The sequence below is a fragment of the Peromyscus eremicus genome, chromosome 4 (assembly GCF_949786415.1).
Source record: "Peromyscus eremicus chromosome 4, PerEre_H2_v1, whole genome shotgun sequence".
Taxonomy (NCBI): Eukaryota; Metazoa; Chordata; class Mammalia; order Rodentia; family Cricetidae; genus Peromyscus; species Peromyscus eremicus.
The window spans coordinates 67,167,986-67,187,971 of record NC_081419.1 but is presented as its reverse complement, the minus strand read 5'-3'; the positions used below and the strand labels follow the sequence as shown (position 1 = coordinate 67,187,971).

General features: G+C 43.1%; 1 protein-coding gene across 4 annotated transcripts in view; it reads left to right on the top strand.

Annotated features, from left to right (window-relative positions):
* The window catches only part of Cstpp1 (centriolar satellite-associated tubulin polyglutamylase complex regulator 1), a 164,581-nt gene that overhangs the window by 63,662 nt on the left and 80,933 nt on the right, over positions 1-19,986 (top strand). For all 4 annotated transcript variants that reach the window (XM_059260914.1, XM_059260916.1, XM_059260913.1 and 1 more), the window contains one exon: positions 1,696-1,826. In XM_059260914.1, coding sequence (XP_059116897.1) covers positions 1,696-1,826 — 131 coding nt within the window. The remainder of the gene's footprint in view (positions 1-1,695; positions 1,827-19,986) is intronic.

Genomic DNA, 19,986 nt, shown 5'->3' with positions numbered 1-19,986 from the left:
AAAACTGTACTGGCCGGGTGGTGGTGGCGCACGCCTTTAATCCCAGCACTCGGGAGGCAGAGCCAGGCGGATCTCTGTGAGTTCGAGGCCAGCCTGGACTACCAAGTGAGTTCCAGGGAAGGCGCAAAGCTACACAGAGAAACCCTGTCTCGAAAAACCAAAAAAAAAAAACAAAACAAAAAAAAAAAAAAAAAAAAAAAAAAACTGTACTAAGGATGTGATTTCATCATCCTTAGTTCCTTTGCAGTTTAGATCATGACCTAGACACCAACTTTCTGCCCTGAGTATAAAACATGCTTTGGGACTTTGGGAAGCTATTCTTTGCCCGATAGCTTCATAAATTTAGGATACAATGTTATCATTTTAGACTCCATTTTCTGGAAATGCAGTCTGCCCCATCTCTCTCTCCTGGCTCATTTTCTGTATTTCTCATTTTCCTTATGTAAGATGACAATGGCATTGCCATAAACTTCATGGGTAGATTAACCCTTTCATAACTTTAAAGGCCTCTCTTCTGTACCACGCCTTGCCGGATGCTCTCTGCTGACTTGTGGTGTGTTAAAAGTTGATTTCTGTGGTAGTTTTCCATGAGAAGAGTATTTAATCTGGTTTTTCATCACAGCGCTGTTAATATTAGAAAGGCTGATTTTATCCTAAATGATAACATATTCTGTTAAAGATGGTAGACAGTCTCCCCTGAGGGAAGCTCGTCTGTGAGAAGGGAAATGGACTAGATGGCTCTTGAAATGTTTTCTTGTTCAGTTCAGTGATCCACAGCCTCCTTTGAGATGGCCATCGGATGAAAACTGGAGTTTGGAATTACTAATGTCCCCTTGCTGCTTGCCACCTTTGGGTCAGGGTCTCTGGCCACAAAACTGAACATGTGTGACACTCTTCATTTTCCTGTTAGGGAATTTAGGAGTTCCTGGAGTCTGCAGGCTGCCCTTGCTGGTGGTGATTACCGGATAATTGCCTAGTCTCCTATGCAGTTTCCATTTTTAGATTACACTGGGCTCTACAGCCTCTCTTTCTTTGGCAGGAAAACCCAAAAGCAACAGAGTACATTGTTCCTTCTGTCCCTGGCCCAGTTTAAACAATGACTCACATGGGCCCTGGGGCTTTGCTTCACATTCTCATTGAGGGGCCACGTCTTCCTTGTTCTAGTTTGTGTCTAGTGTTCCTCTGGAACCTTTCTCTCTTTTGTCCCATGGGATGTGTCTGTGGTTCTTGTTGGGGTGGACACAGTACAGTACTACCCCTAAAACAGACAGATAATCCAGGTCTGTCTTCAGCATGTCCTCCTTGTAGCAGCCAGGACAGGTTGGGCTTGTACGGAAGGATGCCTTTAGGGAAGCAAGGCCTGCTCAAGGCCTTTGCAGTCCAGGTGGGATGAAGGAGAAGTATTCTCCAGAAGAAAAAAGTAGCCGTTTCCTCCTGGTAAAGACAAGGATGCTCTAGTAACCTTAAAACTTCCTGGGAGGCACACAGAAGAGGTGAATGTGACCTTCCAGAAGGGCATAGTTGTACAAGGTTCCTTTAGAGAAGGACTTGATCAGTAGTTGAGCATTTTGCTAGTGGAAAACACAGACACCCTCCCCTGTTCATCAGTGGTTCTACCTGGTGTTACACTTCTCATTCTGATTCCAGCTTTCTGAAGTTCATCTAATGATGAATTCTTCATTTTTCTCTTTCCAGTTTTAACAGTGTATGCCAAGGAACTCACATTCTCTTTCGGGAATTCAGCTTTATCCAAGCCACACCTCACAATAGAGCATCATTTCTACGGGCCTTCTGGAGATGCTTCCGAACTGTAGGCAAAAACGGTGGTAAGTCTTCTTAACTCTATCTCCCCCATTTCCACCCTCCCCTTTTCTACAATTTCCAAACATTTTCCTTTTTAAAAAAATAAGATTTATGTATTGGGTATGTGTTTATGTGTGTGTGTAGGTTGCAAAAGTGACCTATTTAATGTCTTTGGAATGCACATCTGGAGGTAACTGTACATTTGGAGGTCAGAAGATAACTCTGAGGAGTTGGTTCTCTCCTTCTACCTTGTGGGTTCTGGGGATTGAACTCAGGTCATCAGGCTTGGTAGCATGTGCCTTTTTACCTTCTGATCCATATTGTCAGCCCACATCTGTCTTGATTATGGTCCTATAAATATGGTTTAACTGCAGGCTTTGGAATACTTTATTTTGAGGAGATGACTATGCTGTGTCAGAAATTTTATTAGCCATCATCACAATGATGCCCATTAAGAACCAAGTGTAGTTCTGAACACATGAGGTGTAATAACTTCCTTAACCCTCACAGCAGCCCTCTCTACTGGCTACTCTACTCTGCATCTTCCAAATAATGAAACAGAACCAGAGAGCTAAGTAATTTGGAAGATTACAAAGTAAACGACAGGCCAAGATTAATACCCTTGCAACCTGACTCCAAAGCTCTTGCTCTTGGCGAATATTAGATGTCCTGTAATAAATAAAAAGAACAAAGTAAATACAGAGAGACTGCATTTTATATACTGCATTTTACAGCATTTCACTTACTGCATTTTACAGCATTTCACTTACTGCATTTTGCAGCTTTGTGTTCTTTACAGTTTCAAGCTCTGCAGCAGGTTCCTATCATGCAGGGATATAGGCACCATTTCTACAATAGTGTGTTGTTCTCTCTCTCTCTCTCTCTCTCTCTCTCTCTTTCTCTCTCTCTCTCTCTCTTTTTCTGGTGATTCCCTCAGTATGTCTAACTCTTTCATCATCACTACATATTTTGTAGTGGTTTTGCTCAGTGATCTTTGATCTCACTGTGGTTTTGTTTTAGGGCCATGACTGATGCCTATGTAAGACACTAGACTTCATACTTCAAGTGTTGTACATATTCTGAATGTTCAGTGAGCCATATCCCATCTCTCTCCCTCTCCTTGGGCCTCTCTGTTCTCCAAAACAGAACATTGAGATTAGGCAATTACTAACCCTGTAGTGGCCTCTAAATGCAAGGGAAAAAAGTTATATCACTGAGTTATATCACTTGAAATCAGAACCTAGAAATGCTTAATTTTAGGGAGGAAGGCATGTCAAAACCCAAGAGAAGCCAAAAACAAGGCTTCTTCTATCAACCAGCCAATTGTGAGTGTAAAGGAAACACCTTGAAGAAAATGTTTTTGGGATGCCACTCAAATGATAGGAAGAAAAACTGTTGAGCTGGACATGGTAGCTCATACCTGTAATCCCAGTCCTTAGAAGGTTGATGTAGAAGGATTGTGAGTTCAAGGATAGCCTATGCTATCAAAACACATGTGGGGGAAAGGAGGGGGAGAGGAAGCCGAGAATTAACTCAGTGGCTAAGAGCACTTGTTGCTTTTGCAGAAGACCCAAGTTCAGTGCCAAGCACCCACACGGTGGCTCACCATGTTAGAGTGAGTGGGATGGGCACAGTGTTCAGCTGTTTTCATTGAGTTTATAAGCTCCCCCTGCTCTTCTGAGCAGTTCTGTGCTTCTTTTATGTATGGCCATTTTAAAAAGTGATCCAGTATCTTATTAGATCATTTCAACTGTCCTAACAAACAGATAATATGGGTATTATTTTGCCCACTTTGTAACTGATGAAATTGTGTCACTTGGAGGAGGGTCACACAGGTGGCCCCCTGTCAAGCTGCAGTGGACCTGGATTCATTCACTTGATGTGCTCACACAGTGCTTTTCCACTATTCAGCTTCGTTGACATGTAACCCCTAGAGATTGCTCAGATCTGTTCTCCTGTCATGTAAGAAGTATCTAGTATACTGGTAATAGCATCCTTCCCTTTACAGATTGAAAGATGGACTCCACCTTAAATGAACTAGCCCTCTGGTCTCTATAAGCATCCACACTCTGTGTGTAAGTGAAGCCTGTACTTCAGCAGATCCTGTCTTTGCTAAGCCTTTCTTGGTCATTGAAGATCTGTTATGCTGAAGAACCTTGGATTGGTTTTGGTGATATGGCATATGGACATAACTATGGAAAACAGCCCAAATACCCTATTTTTTACTGATTTAGAAGTAGGGCCTCTTCAGGAATTTATTTACTTTCACAAGGGATTCGTATAGCATTTGAACTCTAAGCAGATGTGGATTTCTTTATCTTTCTAATCGCAGCTGCCAGTGTTGCATCCAGCTGCAGAGGAAAGCGCCTCCCAAATTCCCTCTGATCCTCTTGGGCCATAAACAAGACCTAAACTTCATGCTGGACACTCGCTTCTAGGCATTTCATCTATGCAGCTTCCTATTTCTTGAAGACCAATTGCAAAGTTTGTGTCTAGATGAGCCTAAAATCTTTGCTTAAACACTTTTAATTCTGTCTCAGCTCCTTCCAGGAAACTTTGGAACACCTTCCAGAGTGTGTCAATTCCTGGTTTTATTCCGGAATGAGCAAACGCTCTTGGAGGCAGAGCTCGGAAGGAAAAGATTTATTAACCCCTACCCCAGTTGGATGCCGGCCCCGATGCAGCCAAGCTGCATTATGCTGTTCTTCTGCAGATAATTTCCTTAAAGCGTCATGTTCATATTTTAGCATTAGCAGGAAGAGGCTAACCTTCTGGGAGGTAGTGAAGGAGGCTGGAGTTCCAACACAGCATTTCTAAAACAAAGCCACCTGTAGAAACTTAGGGAGCTGACCCTCCAGCAAGAAACATTTTCTTCCAGTTTTTAGCAAGTACAGAGATTCAATGTCATTTCTGCACGACTGAGTTCTGAATGATGCTAATTTTCCTGTGTCTGAGTTTCAGATAATCTCATGAACACTACAGTAAGCCTCTTGCTATCTGGGCAACTTTAGACTTTTGGAAGCAGAAAGATCTATTCAAATGTAAAAGACCTTTAAAATTCATCTCCTTGCTTTGGTATTTCTTTCAGTGTGGAGAGATTAATCTGAATTTTCTGAGCCTGGAAAAGACTGAAATTCGTTTGAAGTTAATCTTTGCTTCTGTTTGGGAGTATCAGCCCCAAAGAGCTTTAGTTCAGTTTCTTTCAATAAGAATGTTGCTAAGAGCTTTGTTCTTTACCAACAGAAATACATATTTGACATATTTTCAGTTGATAAAATAACGGTAGGTACATCTACTGTGAAGAAGTATCTATCAAGAGAATTGTCATCATGACACAATTAATACCTGAAACAACTATTGTCATACACTGTTTACCAGGCAGTGGTGACTGTGAGACCCAAGAAACAGTTGACCAGACTGACTTGAACTCATAGAAATCCTTAAAGGCCTGCACCGTCACCACCTGGCATTTCCTTTCCTCTTCTTTATTTCTCTTTTATTTGTTTATTTATTTATTTGTTTGTTTTGAGACAGAGTGATTTATAGTAGCCTTTGTTGTTTGTTGAGATGAGGTCTCAAGTACCCCAGGCTGGCTTCAAAGTTTCTATGTAGCCAGACATGACCATGAACTCCATCCAATCCTCTTGCCTCCACCTCCCAAGTGCTGGGATTACAGAGTTGGTAAAAGTGTAAGGAGAGAGATAGGCAAAGAGCATGACAGTGTTCTGGAGTTACACAGGTACAGGGCCTTAGGGAGGCTGAGGTGGCCAAGACTTTGTAGACTAGAATACCATTGAGAAAGGTTGTTCAGGGATATGTGAATCTCAAGCTACAAACTTTGTACATTTTATGAGTTTAAAGAACCACCAGGAAACAGCAGGCCAGACATTCCAGTCAGATGGAAAGACCTCAAAATATGCCTGGTGTTTACTGGGTAAGAATCTCAGCAGCTTAAAAGCAGAGTATTAAGGGGTGGGGTGTAGCTCAGTGGTCTAGTACTTGCCTGGCCTGCACAAGGCCCTAGGTTCAATTCTAGCTCTGAAAACCTAAAACCAGCAAAGCATTAATCTGACTTATAAGTAACTTGACTGTATCCTTACCTTGTAATGGTTGGACTTGATGATCTTTTGACTTTACCATGCTGTGAAAGTGGTGTGCTATCAGTAGAAGCTATTTTGAGGGGCTGCTTGAGAGGCGCCTCAGTGGTTAAGAGCACAGCAAGTGTTACTCTAGAAGAGGATCTGAGTTCAATTATCAGCACCCATGTTAGGCAGCTCATAGCTGCCTGTAACTCCAGCTCCATTGCAATCCAAAGCGTCTGGCCTCCAAAGGCACCTTGCCCTGTATGCACATATCCCCACCACACACATATATACACATTAAAATAAAAAGTTATCTTTTAAAAAAATGGCGGAGACTAGTGTTAACCCACCTTTAATCTCTTTCTTTAAGTTAGGGTCACTATTCAACCTGGGTTTTGTTGGCTGTTTTTTGAGAAAGGTCTCTTATAGGTCATCTGGCCTTGAATTTGGTAGGTAGTTGAGGATGACCTTGACTTTATGATCCTTCTGCCTCTGTCTCCTGAGTGGTGGGATCCCAGGCATGCACCACCATGCATGTTTTTAAGCAGTGCTGAGGATCAAACCTAGGGTCTTGTGCCTGCTAGGCAAGCACTCTGCCAACTTGAGCTACATCCTCAGCCCTGGAAACCCTGAGGATTAGACTTGCTGAACTAAGCAGGTCACGAAAGGACAAACACTGTGTGATTCTCTATACCTTAGGTGATGCCCTGGCAAATAAGAATTTTGAAAGCATGAGGACAGGAAATAATTCCTTTGGAAAATGATAGAAAGTTCATCCTAACTGGGGCTTAACCTGTGAGAGAAAACCTTCATTGCAGATTCAAAGGAAATAGTGCTGAATGCTTATTGTGTGTCAGCCAGAAGAAATTGTTTACATATATTCAGTTAATCGTCAAAGCAAACACGAGTCAGGACCTACCCCTTTTCAGTTAAGAAACTGAAAGCCAGAGAATTAAAAGCACATGTCTCAAAGGTTTTAAGACTTAACTAATCATTAGTAGTAGTACTCGTGTGTGTGTGTGTGTGTGTGTGTGTGTGTGTGTGTGTGTCTGTCTGTCTGTCTGTCTGTGTGCATGCGTGCGTGCGTGCGTGCGTATGCTGGGTGGAGATCAAAAGAAAACTTTGTGGAGTCAGTTGTCTCCTTACACGTTTGTGTAGATTCCAGGGTTCCATTTCAGGCAAGTGCCACTGAACCATCTTGCTGGCTGGCCACAAAGCTTTCCAAGCAACACAACTCATATTCACAAAGGCCATGTTTGTAACACTCTGCTGGACTTCCTGAATGCATGTGACCCAGTTATGAGGGCTTCATGCGTCCTAAAAAGAAATGCATGCTTTCTCCTGAAGTTAATGGAAACCTATCACCGACAAGTGTGGGAAAGAGTGCCAGGCAGTTAACTAAGGCTGAAGGCAGAAACCAGGTAGGAAACAGAATGACTGTGGATCTGGAGAGCTATGGAAGGAGACGTTTTGATAAGATATGCTGAGTGATTGTGTGTGAGAAAGAGGTAAGAATGAGTCCCAGGGGCTGGGGAGAAGATGGCTCAGAGGTTAAGAGCATTGCGCCCTTCCAGAGGACCTGGGTTCAGCTCCTAGCAGCCATATCAGGTGGCTCACAACCAGTGTGACTCCAGCTCCGGAGGACCTGACACCCTCCTCCCCAGCCTCCACAGGTGCTGCACTCACATGTACAAACTCACACACAGACACACATACATAAAAATAGGTCTTTTAAGAAAATGAATGAATGCCAGGATCTAAACTATTGCCAATTACCTCTTAGGAAGTAGAGGCAGGATAGAAGTTCAAGGCTAGCCTGGGCTACATGAGACCCAGTCTCAAGATTTTAGATAGATAGATAGATAGATAGATAGATAGATAGATAGATAGATAGATAGATATCTCCAGTCTCTCTACATCTCCAATTTCCTTCCTTCCTTCCTTTTCTTTCCCCCACCCTCAGTGTTCACTTCCTCCTGAGCTCACTGAGTCTTTGTCTTCATGGTCTTGGCGGATTCAATCTGTAAACATTTGTTTATCACACTGTTTAGGCAGAAATGCTTATTCTCATGGAGTCTGTTGTCTTGTAATCAGAGACCTGTCAAAAATCGCACTTTTAGACTTTAAACTCTAGGAATCGGAGATTTTTCAGCATCTCATTACATGGTTTTAAAATCTGCTAAGTTTTCTGAAATACCCACCGTCATGTTGGGTGACTTGGAGGGAGGTGTAGCTGGATAGACTCAGCCAGGGCTCTGGCCTGACTTCCCTGCTTAACTGCTCTTCCCTGGTGGCCCTCCCCTAGGTTCCCCAGAATGAGGGGAGACAACAGATGCAGAAGGCAAACAACTTCCTGAGCTCCTGCCCGCTAGTTCCCCTTTTCTTTACTTCCCAGTTTCCTTTTTCACTTTCGTTTCTTCAGAAATTTTTCTCTAGGAAAAAACATTGGCAATGTCTGTCCCCTCAAATTTTCACCTCCTGCCTCCAGTAGCTCAGCCTTCCCTGTTTAATGCTCCTGTTTCAGTTATTTGGGTCTGTCCCACATGTCACACAAACATTCCTGGAATGCTTTGTCACCAGCTCCTCCTGCTCAACTACTCCCCCTCAGTTCACAAGACCCTGGGGTTGTTAACCTCCTTTATCCTTTTAGGTCTGGCTTTAAGGTCAGCTCCTTGAAGGGCCTTCCCTGTGCCAACCCTCCTCCTCTAAATGAGTATCCTCCACGATTCCTGTGTGTGTGTGTGTCTGTGTGTGTGTGTGTGTGTGTGTGTGTGTGTGTGTGTGTGTGTGTGTGTTGGTTTGAAAGAAAATGGCCCCCGAAGGGAGTGGCGCTGTTGGAGGTGTGGCCTTGTTGGAGGATGTGAGGATGTGTGTCATTATGGGGGCCAGCTTGGAAGTCTCTTTTTCTCAAGCTTCCCTCAGTGTGACAGTCAGTAGACTTCCTGTTGCCTCTGAGTCAAGATGCAGCACTCTCAGCTCCAGCACCACATCTGCCTGCACACCGCCATGCTGCCTGCCATGATCATAATGGACTGAACCTCTGAAACTGTGAGCCACTCCAATTAAATGTTTTCTTGATAAGTGTTGCCCGTGGTCATACGTCTCTTCACAGCAATAGTAAACTCTTAACTAAGACATACGGTTTCTCGAGACAGGGTTCTCTGTGTAGTCCTAGCTGTCCTGGCCTCTCTGTAGAAGACCAGGCTATCCTTGAATTTGGAGATCTGCCCACCTCTGCTGAGATTAAAGACATGAATCAACACACCCGGCCATTCTATATGTTTTAAAGTTTTCTACATTTATTTATTTGTTTGTATGTTTATGGGGTGTGTGTGTGTGTGTGTGTGTGTGTGTGTGTGTGTGTGCATGTAGATGTACATATCATACTCATGCATGCCATGGTACATGTATGGGAATCACATATGGATTCTGGGGATTAAAATCAGGTCATTGGGCTTAGTAGAAATGTCTTTACCTAGAGTCATGTTATCAGTCCTATCCATATATATATTTTTAAAGATTTATTTTTATTTATATGTGTGTTGTGTATCTGGGTGAATATGTGCTATGTGAGTGTGTATGTTCATGTTGTGTGTGCATGTGTGCACAAGCTCTTGCAAGCCAGAAGAGGGTGTCAGATCCCCTGGAACTGGACTTACAGGCAGTTATGAGCCACCCATGTGGGTGGTAGGAACCAAACTCATGTCCTCTAGAACCAAACTCTTAAGCTTTGAGCCATCTCTCCAGCCTCCCCACATGTATTTTTTCTCATAATCTCATCATTTTCTATGATTCCTGAAAATGTATTTATTTGAATGACACTGTTTAATGTCTGTCTCCCTTATTAGATTATAAGATTTATGAGGGCAAGACCCTTATTCATTTTGCCAGTAATTATATCCATATCTCCCAATGTAGGTAAGCGGCTTTCTTTCTTTCTTTGTTTCTTTGTTTCTTTCTTTGTTTCTTTCTTTCTTTCTTTCTTTCTTTCTTTCTTTCTTTCTTTCTTTCTTTCTGTCTTTCTGTCTTTCTGTCTTTCTCTTTCCTTTCCTTTCCTTTTCTTTTGCAGGGTGGGTGGGTTTCAAGACAGGGTTTCTCTGTGTAACAGCTGTCCTGGAACTTGCTTTGTAGATTGGCTACAGAAATTTGTTTTTCCTTAGCTTTTCTGTATCATGTAGGAGCTTTTTGCTTTTTCTTTTTTTTTTCTTTTTTTTTTTTTTAAAGGCAGGGTCTTACTATGTATCCTTGACTAGCATGGTGATGTGAAACTATACTCCCAAGTACTAAGACTAAGGTAAGAGGATCTTTTGACCCCAGGAGTTCAAGGCCAGTTGAGGCAAGATAGTGAGACCCTGTCTCAGAATAAAAGAATGTAACCATGGTTACGACTTATGTACCAACCTTATGGAGACATGAAGTTCATGTTCTAAGAGCTCACTAACAACTAGTACTGTACTTAAGTACCTTTGAGTTGTACTGTAATTATAGTTAAGTACTACTGAATTAAAGTAGTTTTCAGTGCCTATTGGTACATTCCAAATGGTTTGAATGATTTTGTTCCTTAACTGTATGCAAACCTTAAAAATTAGTGCAAAGAAACTCTTCTTTTCTTTTCTTTTTTTTTTCCCTTAGACAGGATCTCTCTTTGTGGCCTTGGTAGTCGTGGGATTCTACCTATGTAGACCAGGCTGGCCTCCAATACACAGAGATCCTCCTGCCTCTGCCTTCTGAGTGTTGGGACTAAAAGCATGTGCCCCCACATCCTTCTTCATTTGTATTCTGAAAGACATCACAAACTCATGGCTGTTCAACTGTGCATGCCTTGGCCTGCAGATACCTTCCCTTGGCTCGCAGTGTTAAAATGCTTTTAAAACATTAGATGCCAGCATTACACATAAAAATCTCAAGTACAACTTCACTTGAAGAATGGAAAACCCTCCTAACACCATGCCCACATTCCTTCAGGGGGACAGATCATCAGGGTGGAGCTGCAGCTGCTCCAGTTAGACAGGGCGTGTGGCCTCAGACTCACCACACCCCAGCTGCCCTGCTTCACCTGCTCACCCTTCTGGCCTGGCCCTTCGGAGTTTGCTACTGTTGCTTAAGCTTTTTGGCCCCTGCATAATCACTAAAAGGCAGAGTTACACTCTCAATTCTGAAGATGGGGAGTCAGGAGGTATTTCTCCACTAGAATCTCATCTCTTTTTCTTCTTGTTATTATGGGGTCTTATAAAGCATTACCATTAAAGAGATCTTAGGAATAACTGTGTTGAGTCTAGGGCTAAGTACTTTTTAAACATTGAAAGAGAGTGTGCATGTGTGTGAGGAGGTGTGCATGCTTGTGTGTATGTGTGTGGAGGTCAGAGGACAAACCTCAAGTGTTGTTGCTCAGGCACCTTTTGTTTCAGACATTGGTCTGGAAATTCACCAAGTAGGCTAGGCTTGCGGGCCAGTGAGCTCCAGGGTGCACTGGCTCCACCTCCTCTCAGCATGGCCGATATTGCAAGTGCATGCCATGTGCCTGGGGTTTTGTTTTGTTTTTTAATGTGGGTTCTGGGGATTCAGACTCGGGTCCTCACACTTGTAAAGCAAGTGCTTACCCACTGAGCCACCTCAACCCTTACTTTTCTTCTTTTTAAGACTTATTTTTATTTTATTTATGAGTGTGTGTCTGTATGCTACATGTGTGTGTGAGTGCCTGTGGGTCCTGAGGAGGACACCAGGTCCTCTAGGGCTGGGGTTACAAGAGGTTGTGAGCTTCCTGACATGGGTACTGCCCGTACTTGGGTCTTGTGGAAGAGCAGCAAGTGCTCTTAACCACTGAACCATCTCTCCAGGTGCATGTTTTTATTTTCACTCTGGCAAAACATGAATAATATTTGTCACTTTATCGTTTTGTGCCTAGCTCTGTGGCATTGAGCATATTCTCACTGTTCCGTCACCACCATCCAACTCCAGAGCTCTCCGTTTGAGAAACTGAAACTGCACGGTTAAACAGTGACTTCGTTTCCCCTCCCAGTCCCTGGGACCCACCTTCATACTTAGTCCTAACCTATTGGACTGTCCTAGTATTGTACAGTCGCCCTTTTATGGCTGGGTTGTTTGCTTTTTTTTCATTTAGACTTATGGTTCCAAACTCACTTATGGTTTGTTTTGGTTTTGGTTTTTTGTTTTTTTTTGTTTTGTTTGGTTTGGTTTTTCGAGACAGGATTTCTCTATGTAGCTTTGGAACCTGTCCTGGATCTCACTCTGTAGACCAGGCTGGCCTCGAACTCACAGAGATCCGCCTGCCTCTGCCTCCCAAGTGCTGGGATTAAAGGCGTGTGCCACCACCGCCCGGCCTCACTTATGGTTTTTTTTTTTTTTTTTTTTTGGTTTTTTGAGACAGGGTTTCTCTGTGTAGCTTTGTGCCTTTCCTGGAACTCACTTGGTAGTCCAGGCTGGCCTCGAACTCACAGAGATCCGCCTGGCTCTGCCTCCCGAGTGCTGGGATTAAAGGCGTGCGCCACCACCGCCCTGCTCTCACTTATGTTTTAACGTGTTTCAGAATTTAAGTATTTTGATGGCTGAACAGTACTCCACTGTGAACAAGCACCATATCTTTATCTGTGGTCTCGGTTAACAAACACTTATCTAACTTCTGCGTTTTCACCATTGTGGGTAATACTACTAAGCACACAGGTACACAGATGCCTTGTTTGAGTCCTTGCTTTCTGTTCTTCTGGGCATGTATTACTAAATTACTGCTGAATTTTGGTAATAGTAATTATTTTGAGTAGCTGCTTTACTGGTTTCTGTAGAGACTGCACCATTTTACATCCTCAACAGCAATGCAAGAGTCTCCAGTTTGTTTATACCTTCCTAATGGTTATTTTCTGTTCTGTTGATGAGTGTGATGTGTGCATGGGGTGTGTGCACATATTCTGTTTGTAAGTGTGATGTGTGCAGGGGGGGTGGTGTTCACATGTGTATACATAGGTAGAGGCCAGAGGTCAATTGCCATCTTTGATGCATTTATTTTATTCTGTGTGGACCAATGTCTTACTTGCGTGTGTGTGTACCTCATTGATCTGGAACGTCATCTATATGCTGAGTAAAAATGGCAAAGGCAAGCGTCCTGCCCTGTCCCTAACCTGAGGAAAGGCTTTCCAGGATCTGCTTGTAGGATCAAGGAAACTGTAGCTCATTTGTACAAACAGCCTCAAACACTGGTAGATTTGTGTTTAACATTCTGGTTTCCATTCTAACCTTTTTGTTTAATTACTTGGTAATCCAGATATTTAAAAAGTAGTAATACATTTATTTTTTGTGTCAAGCTGAATTGCTCACATTCCTCAGTGAAGAAGAATGATCATTGGGTAAAACAATGAATGATTTTTTTCAGCTAGCTAAAAAACTTTATTGTTTGGGGACCGGGGAGATGGCTCATTCAGTAAAAGGCTTGCTGTGTCTGAGTTCAATCCCCGCACCAATGTAAAACGCCAGAAGTGGTACACATTTGTAATCCCTGTGCTGGGGAGGCAGAGACCAGGGGATCCCTGGGGCTCACTGGCTAGGCAGCCTGACTGAGTCAGGGAACTCCAGCCCCAGTGAGAGAGCCTGTCTTAGAAATCAAGGTGGAGGGTTCCTAAGGTTGACCTCTGGCCTACACACACATGCATACATACATGTACATGCATCTGTACACACTTAGATACATACACATACAAACACTTAATGTTTTAAAGAAAAATAAAGGTATCACTGTCTCCTCTTCTCTCTTCCTCCTTCATTGTCATCCCTGGTGGCGCTCAGGATTGAACTCAGGACCTTTCACATGCCAAATGATTTCACCCTGAGCTACACACACCTCCAGCCAAAAAGTCAAAGGATCATAGAGGGCCATGTATGAGCTGCAGGCTCCTGTGGACTGAGTTGTGTCCCCTTAAAAAAAAAAAAAAAACCCTCCTGATGTGAAGTCCAAGCTCTTTGTATTTAGTTATAGCCTAATAGCAGGCAGCTAGCTGAGGTCATGACTGTAGGTCTAATCTGCTAGGATCAGTGTTCCTTTATCAGCTCCTGCCCACTTCTCCTCTCCTTCTCTCTGCTGTGTGAGGACAGAAAAGACTACAAGCCAGGGAGAGATGCTTTACCAGACACCAGCTCTGCTGGCACTTGGGTCTTAGATTTCTAGTCCACATAGAACATGAAGAAAATGTATTGCCAGTTTTAAGCCTCCAGTCTCTGGGATTCTTATGGTAAGTTGTGCCCACTAATCAGCATGGCACATACTTTTCCTCATAGTTTCAGAAAGTAATTTTTTTTTCTCTTATAGAGTCCAAAACCTGTTTTGATACATCACCAACATTTTATCCAAAGTTGTTAGTATGATAACATGTGTCCCTGCCTTATCAAATTGTACATGGTAAGCCTATATTTTATGGGTTTGCTTTAAGATAGAAATATAGCCAGGCATGGTGATACATGGCCTGCAATCCCGGCATATGAGAGGCAAAGGAAGAAACTCTGAGTTCACAGCCAGCCTGGTCTACATAGCAACTTCTGGGTCACCCAGGGCAATAGAGAGAGACTGTCTGGAAAGAAAGAAAGAAAGAAAGAAAGAAAGAAAGAAAGAAAGAAAGAAAGAAAGAAAGAAAGAAAGAATAGTAACTTATTTGATTTGATTCTTATTCTTACCCCTACCTTATATCAGTCAGAAAACTTCAGTAACAGCAGGATGAATTCTGGGAGCTGAGGATTCAGCTCAGTGTCTTAGTGCTTGCCTAGAACAAGGACCTAGGATGGGGGTGTGGGTGGGGAAGAAAAACCAACCAAACAAAAACTTCTTACAAGGAGGAATTCTAGCTGGTCATGGTACTTGTGCCTGTCATCCCAGCTCTCAAGAGGCAGAGACAGGAGGATCCACTGCAAATTGAAGGCCAGTGTGGGCTGCATATTCAGGCCAACCAAGGCTACGTAATGGACTCTTGTCTCAATAGGAAGGGAGGAAAGAAGGAAGGAAGTTAGTTCTAATGCAGTTACTGATATAAATCTGCTGCAAATGATTGTGGAAGGTCTGTAGCTTAAAGGATTACTCTAGAGTGGACAGTCTCTATCAATTACAGTAACATCGTCTGATAGTACTGGGAAAATCCTTGTGCAGTAGTAACTGTTCATGCTGATCCACTTGACTTTGTAAGTTTTGTGTTTAATGTAATACTCTATTTAGTTTTTTTAACTATTGCATTTACAGTCACAAATGTGACTATATTTTTACTAGTTGTTAAGTATCTTGACATTTAGATAGTTCTATTTTGTAATTTCCAAGCATTTTATTCAATAATATATCTCCTTTGTATTTGCTTCCATAACTGGATCATCCAGAAATAATAGCTAGGTACAAAGATTTTGTGTATCCTTTATGCCATTATAGCCCTGGATGAAAAGGAAGAGCTTAGGATGTGACTCAGTGGTAGAGTACTTGCCTAGGTTTGGGAGGTCCTGGATTTGTTCTAGCATCACAAACATAGAGCGAAACAAACAAACAGAACATAGGGCAGTTAAAGACTTCCAAATCTGAGACATATTTACAATTTCAAATATGTATATTTGTAGCTCAGAAGAAGCTCCATAACCAGTTGCCCCGTGAACGCTGGCTGGCAGTGTCTAGAGATTCAGATTTACTGTGCAGTCTATTGAGTGTGCACTTGCACTTCTTGAGTCACTCGGACTGTAGTTTCTACCACACTCCACCAAGCTAAAGCAAGACTTACTCATTATCGGTGCCACACACACGTAGACAAATGCTCTCCCACTGAGCCGTATTTTCAGCCATGTAAATCTTACAGATTTTAAAGAAAGTTGTGGTTGTTTGTTTGTTTGTTTGTTTGTTTGTTTGAGGCAGGGTCTCTCTACATAGTCCTGGCTCTTCTGGGACTCACTGTGTAGACCCAGCTGGCCTCAAGCTCACAGAGATTCTCCTGCCTCTGCCTCTGCTTCAGAAGTGCTTGGATTAAAGGCGTGCACCACCAAACCCGGCTAAGAAAGGTGTGTTTTTAATAAGAATTGAAATTAAATCTTTATAGAACCTTAAAGGTGCCTCTGAAAAACTGCAGGACCTGTAGAGGGAATATAGTATGAAAACAAATCTACTTCAACCCTAAGTATAGACATTAAAAATCGAGGCCAAGTTCTCCCCGTTAGCTAACAGTAGACTCAAGTCTAAAGTTGGCTTTTCTGACTCTCAGCCCAGTGTCCTTATCAGTATCATGCTGCTGCTAGATGGACTTCAATACATGTTGTGCCTTTCAGTCTCTGAGATGACTGTATCATTTTCTAGCCCAATATGTAATCACCGGAGTTAAGGCATAAGAATGCATTTCATTGCTTCTGATGGTCTGTCTGCCATTTACGCAGACAAAGGAAGAGCAAATTTAGCTACTATAGAGTTTACAGCTTATTTTTAAAGACAGAGTCTCTGGTATCCTGTTCTAGACTCAGACTTGCTATGTAGCTGAGGCTAGCCTTGACCCCCTGATCCTTCTGCCTTTACCTTAGTTCTTTATTTTGAGTTCCATTTTCCCTGTCTTCAAGAGAAAAAAAAATCATTGTTCTCTTTCCTTTTGAATGTTGATTCTTAGTGTAGAAGGGAGTACAGTACTTGCTTCCCTGTTATATTTCATGTTGAAGGATGTAGGATGCAGATCCTGAAAGTTAAAGTACATGCAACCAAGGGTTTTTAAAATGTTAGGGTGAGCTGTCTTTTTTTTTTTTTTTTTTTTTTTTTTGGTTTTTCGAGACAGGGTTTCTCTGTGTAGCTTTGCGCCTCTCCTGGAACTCACTTGGTAGCCCAGGCTGGCCTCGAACTCACAGAGATCCGCCTGGCTCTGCCTCCCGAGTGCTGGGATTAAAGGCGTGCGCCACCACCGCCCGGCGAGCTGTCATTTTGAACATACTATGATGTTTAGCCCACCTCTACAGTAGATCTACCAGAAGTTAAGTGGTCCCTCTTAGGCCTTTGAAGTCTGTTGTTCTCTCTCATGGTTCTGTTAGAAAGAAAAGTAAATGACTAAATTGAGTTTATCCACTATGAATCAAAATAAAACCAACTTAGGTTAAAGTTGTCAATTTAATAAACCATACTCAAATTTGATTGTTTTGGTGGGTTTTAAGCTGGAAGTATATAAAAGCAAATATAAATAGTGTTGAAAATTTAATCTCTTCCAGTTTTATTTTACTTGGCATTAAAACATGTTCTTCATGCCCGCTGCCACCACCTGACCCTAATTTACAGCCCTTCTTTAGAACTCTAATTACACATCTTGGGTTGTTAAAAAGACAGATTCCTTGATCCCGTCTCAATGAGTCTGGGGTTTCATCATTTAACAAGCCCTTCAGGTGGTGGTCAGCGTCACTGAGGTTGGGGACGTGGAGTGCCTTTCACCTTGTTTTCTTTGTCCAGTCCTAACACAGAAGTATTTTCAACCTTAGCTCACTTAGAGAGTGTTTTAGTATCCTGACACCCAGGCCCCACCCCACCCCAGTTAAAGCTGGCCCAGGCATTTTCGACACTGCCGCAACTGTGATGCTCACTGAAGTTTGAGAACTGGGTGGAGAGATGCCTCAGCCTGCTGCCCTTGCAGAGGACTTGAGTACGGTTTCCAGCACCCACACAGCGGCTTAGTTCCAGGGGATCTGAGAGACCCTCTTATGACCTCCGCAGGCACCAGGTACAGGCATGGTACACATAGATACATGCAGTCAAAAAGCTCCTACACATAGTAAATAAATAAATCCTTAAAAAATGTAAAGAGCTTGAGAACTACTGAAAGATTCTATTTTCATTTCATTTAAAATATTTGTTATCGCTGCTGTTTTTATTTTTTTTTTAGACAGGGACTCACTCTATATCCCAGACTGGTCTCAAACTCAAAGTCCACCTGCCTCCATCTCCTAAGAGCTGGGATTATAGACATGTGCCATCATACTACGTAACAAAAACAGCTGTTTTTTCTGTTTTTGTTTGTTTGAGACAGGGTCTCACTATGTGGCCCTGGCTGTCCTGGAGTTTGCTATGTAGACCAGGCTGGCCTCAACTCAGGGATCTTCCTGTCTTTGCCTCCCCAGTGCTAGGATTAAAGGTGTGTGCCACAGCCGGGCGGTGGTGGCGCACGCCTTTAATCCCAGCACTCAGGAGGCAGAGCCAGGTGGATCTCTGTGAGTTCGAGGCGCAAAGCTACACAGAGAAACCCTGTCTCGGAAAAAAAAAAAAAAAAGGTGTGTGCCACTATGCCTGGCCTTATTTTTGCATTTTTTAGACAGGGTCCTGCTTTTTAGTCTAGACTGGGGTTGAGCTAGTGGTCTCCCGGCCTCTGTTGCCTGTATGCTGAGACTATGGGTGTGCATCATTGCCCCTGACCTGCACAAGACCTCTTAAGTGCAAGTCTCTCAAGCACGACTCTCCCTTGCCACTCCAGAACATCGGTAGTTAGGCACTGCCTGCCGAAGAAATGGGAATCCTGTAACTACCTTTGTGGCCTCTCACAATCCTACCACCCTTTCCGACCTCGTGAGAGCACTGACTCTTCACACACTTCTTGTGGTTGTCCCCTTGCCCACCTTTTAAAATCCTGTTCCCTCTGGGTGAAACTCTGCCTGCTTCTGCCATACCCCTGCTCACATTTAAGCAGTTTCAGCTCGAGAGTGCCTTTAGAAAGTTCTTCAGCATCTCAGTTCCCTGCTGGCCTCACACCAGCCCATTCAAAGTGACTCCTCTTCTGGTACTCCTTCTACCATACGGTACATTTAATGACTGGCAAACATATCTCTGACCTAAAATATAGGGTTAGAGATAAAAACGTTGTGATATCTTTCCTATATCCCATCTAGGCTATCTGTACATTTGGTTTTTCATTGTTTGTTTTACAAACTGTTTTATTACACTTTTTCAGACTTTGTGTATGTGATATGGGATGAGTGGACAGCATGCATGTGGAGGTCAAAGGACAACTTGGAGAGGGAGCTCTCTCCTTCTGCCATGAGATCTTAGGAATTAACCTCAGGTCCTCAGGCCCGGCAGAAAGGGCCTTCGCCTGGTTAGTGCCCTGTCATGGCCCTAGACTGTAACTTTGTAATATCAAGTTGCACCCCACTGGACCTGTGGGAGGCACTGAAAAGGACTGGAGAGGCTAATGGCCTTATATTCAAGTGTCTTTTCAGTAGATACAGCAGTTTGTGTGGCCAACCTTGGGTTCCTGTCTGTAAAATAGAGAGTATACTACTTCAGCATTGGGAAAGTTTATTTGAATAATGGACTAACAACACGCTTGGTAATCCCAACACACAGTGCTGCTCCGTCAGGTTCTGTTGCTTTTGTCCTTGTGGTGATTATCACTGTTAGCTCCCTTGAGCTCTGAGACTGCACGTTTTATTTCTGAGTCCCCCATTCTGTGCCTTGCTTAGTGTGTGTGCTCAATAAATGTTGGGTGCGTAAATTAATGAATGCCTGCTGTGCATATTTATTTATAGTCCATTTCCAATTAGTTCAGTTTGTGTTAGAAGGAGCAGTTCACATTTAACTTCACCATCAAATATAGACAAAAAGCGGGGTTCCTACCAGAAACAGTTACTATCTTTAAGTGGCCAGATCCCCAGTCCAACCAGAAGACAGTGACGCTCCTCTTCTGCCAGGAAATGGCTAAGAGCCTCATGAGCTGTTTGCTGTTTGTTTGTTCCTGTGATAAACATGCCCTGACTTGGGGAAGCACGCACTCCCCTGCAGGCAGGCTGGGGTTGGGGAGTTGCATGTAGCAGCAGCCTGAGAGAAATCCCCTGCTTCTTGGCAGAGGTTCCTGCAGGGACTCAGCTAAGCCCATTTGGAGTTTTGCTGAGTTATTTACCAAGATGAAGGGACTGGGTGTGGCTGGTCTGAGATTCCTCCTGGGAAGTCACTTGAAGAATCTCCTGCATTTCCTAGCCTTCATCTTTGGTCTCTGGCTTTGGAGCAAGGGTGCCCGAGTCGCACCCATTTGGCTACCGTTCCCAGCACACTGAATTCTTTGAAGCCGGCTGTTGAAGCCAAGGATTCCTGCCCTGTTCTTCCCCCTGCCCTGATTTTAAAAAC